This window comes from Olea europaea, unplaced genomic scaffold, assembly GCF_002742605.1.
Source record: "Olea europaea var. sylvestris unplaced genomic scaffold, O_europaea_v1 scaffold2257, whole genome shotgun sequence".
Taxonomy (NCBI): Eukaryota; Viridiplantae; Streptophyta; class Magnoliopsida; order Lamiales; family Oleaceae; genus Olea; species Olea europaea.
The window spans coordinates 92,043-98,151 of record NW_019240621.1 but is presented as its reverse complement, the minus strand read 5'-3'; the positions used below and the strand labels follow the sequence as shown (position 1 = coordinate 98,151).

Genomic DNA, 6,109 nt, shown 5'->3' with positions numbered 1-6,109 from the left:
TAATTATAGTTCCATTCTTTTCAATCTAGTTCAAATTTGAAAATCTAGCTCATATTTAAAATAAGTCTTGAACGTTACATTTTTTTTTGTATTTTAAGGGCATTAAGCTTTATTTAATCTTCATGCATGTTGAAAAATGAGCCTCAAACTCGTAGGCAATAGCATGATTAAGGGATCCACAGTCGCAAAAGTCTTGATAGGGCAATTATCACTGCTTAACGAACCAAACCTGTGTGATTTATCTATGATGATGATATAAAATTACGTGAAGACATTTGAGTTTCAACTGTTTATTTTCTGTAGAACTAGAGTATTCAAGTAAAGATTTCATTATTATGGATAAACCTATGATAAACTATCCAAGGACAAGTAACTACATCTTTTCCCTCACATTTAGATCCTGAACCTTTCCAAAATAAAAAAATCTCATTCAGCACCCATTCTCTGTCGATGTTATTTGTTACAAACACGTACAACTTTTTAAAACTGAATAAACGTATGACTATACACAGAAAACCTGATCGAGCACAAGAAAAAAAATCAACAAGCCAGTTGATTTCTGTATGATATTATTTCTTCAAAAATGGGTAGTCTTCTTGATCTGACAGGTGTCCATTGGTTTATTAACCAATCAGGTTCCGCCACAAATGCATCTTCCAAATTCGGTTTTAAAGAAGGTGAAGCCGAAGCCATGGACTTACAAGGTTCTAACTCCTTTAGAAGCTCCTCAGCTCGATTTCTTGACTTGGGATCATCTGAACCAGGAAATTTGCCATGTAATACCTCTTCAAGAACATATTTTGCTTCATCATATTTTTCTTGTTTTATAAGGCACAGGCACAGATTGCAGGCCTTGTTAGCATCGGGGTCTATCTGCTGTGCTCTACGATAAACAGCTTCAGAGGCTGCATAGTTTGTTTTCTGCATATAGGCCCAACCCAAATTCCCCTGCAGTGCAAAAATATAGAAAGTGTATAAGCAATCTCATTAAGCGTGATGTAGGAAATGCACACTATAGCATGCATTATTAGCACGTTTGGCAATAGAATGGAATAGCATTGTGCAATAGCCAAAATCTTGTTCATTTTACTGTCTGGCTATATCGATTACTACCAAGTACCAAACATTAACTATATGTTTTTCAATACTCAACTAGCCTTTATGATTAGTAAAATGGCAGGATAAAGATTTATTGTTTCTACTACCGGCCAGGTGAAAGAAAATTCTTCTTTAAGCAATTGGGTGAGTGTGTGTGTGTGTGTGAGCGCATGCAGGTAGATACAACGAATCATAAAAATCATTCAACAGAATTACTTGTAATCAGACATGATCAAAATCCACGACTTATACAAGGCACTGAGGGCCAGGTTGAGGGTGAAGTTTGGATCACCGTCATCCCACATGAGGAAACAGAAAGCTTTGTATATATATTTTACCTAGGCACAATGAGGTTATCCTGCATTATACGTAAGGTGTTATCTTCTTGGTGACACTAACAAGGATTCATAATGAGGATAATTTTTTCCTTCCAGAATTGCTGAAGACGTACTGAGAACTAGCAATACAAATTAGATTTGACACTTTTGTAAATTTTCTTATACCAATATTCTGGACGTCTCTTGCTTTATGGTAACCTGGAACTTCCTTCCATGGGAACGAGCTGTCTTGGTCGGTTTTCCATTAAATGCTTCTCCTTGGTAAATCATCCTCAACTTATGCCTCAGCAGTTCAATTTGCTCATCTATTCTCCCACATTTCTGCAAAATACAATGAATCATTTCAGACATGCTGGTATGTTGAATTGGACTTCTATTTCCTTGCAAAACACAATTGACATAGCTGAAATTTTACACTTCCCATCAATGTGTACTAGAGTAAATTATTTGGTCCTTAATAGTGAAGTTAAAGATTGTTTAGTATTCTATTTGGTGGCCTCTTTAGGACTGACAGAAAGAGAAGAAAGGAAACACATAACCAGCTGCTATACAGAGAGTTTTTCTGTTTAATTTATCTCCTCCACACGCCAATTATGGGCGTACAAAAATCCAAAAGGAAAACAGGTCACAAACAACTGCAATGTGGTTGCAATTTTTAGAATTCAATGAGATGCAGCAACACATAGGCTTTATTAAGAAATGAACAAAAACTGCAATTGATTATCTCAATATTTTTGGAACTCAACAGGTCTGCTCCTTGTAATACTCAGATTGAGATGGAGATCTGTAATTTGCTAATGCAGTGCAATAAAACAATGACTGATGCAGAAAAATTGCTTTAAAATGGCTTATGCAAGAAAAGAGAAGTCAATTTTTACATTCCTAAAAACTATAGCATTTATGATTGTACCTTATATAGATCAATAAGGACATTATCTAGTGACTCTTGGGCTTGTTTGGAGCATAAGTCCCTAAAGGACTTTATAGCTTCAATTGCCTCTTCAGCCCTATCTTGTTGTGTCATAACCACTGCCAAGTCTTTGAGTGCACTATCTACTCTGTCTCTAGCATTTATCGCCTTCCAAAATAAAACTATTGCAGCTTCATTATCCTTCTCGACCAACTGCCAGTAAATTGCCAAACAAAAGTAGATAATAAGTAAGTACAATATCAGAATAATTCTTAGTACATCCAGAAACCATTAATTACTTAAATTGCTTAATATACTGCATAATTTCATTGGACACTGTAAGGGAAAAGCAAAAATGGTATCTTAACTCTCTATCTATACATGAATTCCAAATAGTTAAATATTTAGTGAATCAACATCAACTACATAAAATGATATGATTCATGATCAGACGATAATATCGCCCAGAACTGTATGTGAAGTTACACAAATAATAATGACAAATCATTTTGCTCATTATTCGAAATTGCATTATTGAAGTCTAAAATGAATTGGAAAAGAGGTCGAGTAATCTCCCCCATCTATAAGCTTAAATTGCTTTATTCTGCATCAATTCGCAGAAAATTGTGAATATAAGTAATACTGAGTATTAAATGATAAGATGTAATTTGTGAATGTGATGACATTCTACTTTTTCTACATAAACTCCATTACATGTAGAAGTGCTTACTATAAAGACCAGAATTCCAATAACAATATGATAAATAAATCGAACACAGGTAGATAAATTATCCAAGAAGATGAAAACATATTCAAAGATGACAATCCATATCATATTTATTTAGCCAGACGGCCCAGACCCATTATTTATAAGTTCTAATCTACACATTAGGCCATCTTTCTTTCATTCATTTTCAACCGAAACATATTCTAAAAAACAGAAATTTAAAACCATAACAGAAAATGAAATCATAAGAAAACTCTCAATTACAGGATGCATCAAAAGTAACACATACACACCAAAGAAAAACAAACATAATGAATAAGATTATTACTACATGAATGAAATAACACAAAATATGAGAATTGTACATACTTGAACATATTTGGCTCTGACATAAGGACTGTCACCAGATGGAAGTTTATGAACAACGTGATACTCCTCTTGTTTCTCTGATTTTCTAAGACTGCTGCTATTACAACTTACCTTCATTTTTGCCTTTGTAATTTCCATTTTCTAGCAAAAAGGCCTTTTCCCCTTGTTTCAATCACTCTTCCTTCTGTGTATTGGCAAATGGTTTTGAGGTTCAAGTGGGTAGAAAAATGAGGAAAGAGAATGGTTGATTTAATGAGATCATTGGATGGGGATGAACCTGGATGAGAAAGAGTCCAGGTTCTTAGGTCGTTGGATTTTCTGGTGTTCATATGGAGGAGACGTGATTTTGTTATATTCTGTACAGTCCGGGCATTCTATTTATTTATTTGTTTATTTCCGAAATATTTTTTATGTCCTCGTTTGATTCTCATTTTTCTCAAAATACGTTTTTTCTCTTTTTTTAATCATATTTTTCATTAAAATAATATTACATATAGATAAAAAAAATTTACTTATTTTTCATCACACATTCTCTATTAATCTACTATTCTAAAATTCATTTTTCCATAAAAATGAGTGTCAAACATCCTACTGTCGAGTTACACGATGTTGGACAAATAGCCTTTAACCCATATAAAAAAGATTAAAAAAAAAAAGAAATCAAAATGTTTTAATTGATAAAATGACAAATCTGTCCTTCAAGTTTGAACTAAAAAATCACCCTAATTCCCTTCATTTCACCCCTTTCTTCCCCTTTAGTTAAACTCTATTCTCTCAAGTTCAAAAATTACCGTCTTTCTTTTTCCCTTTTTCATTGATTTCAACTTCATCATAAAACCCACTAAAATCGATTACAAATTTATGAATATACTGGCATTCCTATCTAAACTATTGCAACGGAAGAAGTGAACACAAATCAAAGGTCTGGCTTGTTCATCTCCTGCCTTCTTAGGCCGAGAACCCTATATTTGGGTTGTACGTAGATACTAACTTGTAAATCATTATTTGCATAATGTACTATAGAGTAGTAACATATTTAAGGTGTTAATTTGAGGTTGAAGTGACAATGCTTCATGGCTTAATAGGATGTTGTCTTGCCTTGGAGCTTTCTATATGCAGTTACGGAATACAAATTACAATGTGAAAGTCAGTGGCAGCATCTCTAGAATATGTTCGAAAATTATGATTCAATGAAGTTTTAGTATGACCAAAATGGTTTTTTTTTTTTTTTTTTTTTTGGTAGGGTAAAAGAAGCTCAGTTCGTGATTAGGGAGTTGAAGTACACGTGAGTTCCTGATGCATCCTAAATTTACATAGTAAATTTATTAAGGTAGTGTTTGATTGGAGGTGAAATTCTATGGAAAATGGATTTGGAATTCCACATTCCAATTTAACCTTGTCTGGTAGCCATTTTTTTCCCTAGAATTGAATTTTCATTTTTGATGTCACATAAGCCAATCTCCATTAATTCAAGGAATTGCAATTCTCACCAAAATGGTGAGAATTGGAATTCCCGGTTACTGTATCATTTTTTTTTTTTTTTGATTTTTTTGATTTTGATTTATTTATTATTATTATTATTTTTTGCAATGGAAACAATTTCTAACAATTATTGTAAAAATTATTTCACTTTAATTGACAATTTTTCATGTAAAACAAAATCAAACAAACACAAAAAATATATGTGTTTTTTTTTACTTTTTTGGCAGTCGGGACAAATTTCATCTCTGTTAGGATCTTCCTTAAGCTGCTCAAAGTGATTTCCGGGCTCAGTTAACCATTAAACATCGAATTCAACACCAAACCGAGAGATGACCGATCGCCCGCGTCCGCCCTTCCTATGGTTGCTATTTCCTCTTTTGCTTGTTGATTCTACCACACACTTAGGATGGATACCACACAGGTAAGAGTCACAAAGCCTCAAGCAATTGGTAGGGAAGATAACTTGGCAGGAAGCATGAAGGAGGAGAAGAAGAAGAATAACACCTCTCTCTCTCGGGTTCTCTTCAAGCACGGCACAAAGGAGTAGGGGTTAACTACCAATATATATATTAGTTAAATGGCCAACTTAAGGTAAGTCACAATATGGTAAGTAGGCTCGACTAGGGTTAAGTCCCAATAGAAAAACAACAAGCCACAAAGAGTATTAGTCATCCAATAGGTAAAGCAACGTTAGGTCGGTTCATCCATTATTCGATGTTGAATTATCGTTCAGTCATTCATGTCGACTGATAAAATTGATTTTCATCATCGTTCGGGAGGTCGTTTGACAACATGATGTCTAACAACCTCCACCTTGGTGTCAAATGATCTGCAAAGAAAAACGTTTTTCCATTAGTGACACCTCTAACAGAAAAATCGATAAAATTGAAATCATTTATCTGTACTGATGTTTAGAAGCTCTTTGCAACTTCTAAAATTTACTAGTGGCAGCACTTTCGTGCCCATATCTGAAGGATTATACTGTGTGTGAATTTTTTCAAGTCTTACTACTTCTTGTGATATTATATCCCTAATGAAGTGTAACCTAACATCGATATGTTTAGTGCGTTCGTGAAAAACAGGATTTTTACACAGATATATGGATGACTGACTATCAGAATACACAACCACATACTCATTCAAGACACTCAATTCATGAAGTAGACCTCTAAGCCATAGAGCCTT

General features: G+C 33.9%; 1 protein-coding gene across 1 annotated transcript; it reads right to left on the bottom strand.

Moving 5' to 3' along the window:
- Positions 1-319: 319 nt before the first annotated feature.
- Positions 320-3,787, bottom strand: LOC111381107 (protein SULFUR DEFICIENCY-INDUCED 2-like). Its single transcript, XM_023004829.1, has 4 exons — positions 3,443-3,787; positions 2,347-2,559; positions 1,602-1,757; positions 320-948 (listed from the first exon to the last, which is right to left on the bottom strand). Exons 1-4 carry the CDS (start codon positions 3,578-3,580, stop codon positions 541-543), a joined length of 915 nt encoding a protein of 304 aa, XP_022860597.1. The 5' UTR covers positions 3,581-3,787; the 3' UTR covers positions 320-540.
- Positions 3,788-6,109: the final 2,322 nt, after the last annotated feature.

Coding starts and splice junctions, on each gene's coding strand:
- LOC111381107 (XM_023004829.1), bottom strand. CDS start 3,580: ATGGAAATTACAAAGGCAAAAATGAAGGTAAGTTGTAATAGCAGCAGT. Junction 2,560..3,442: donor TCAGAGCCAAATATGTTCAA/GTATGTACAATT, acceptor ATTTACTGGCAG/TTGGTCGAGAAGGATAATGA. Junction 949..1,601: donor AAGAGACGTCCAGAATATTG/GTATAAGAAAAT, acceptor TTTGCACTGCAG/GGGAATTTGGGTTGGGCCTA.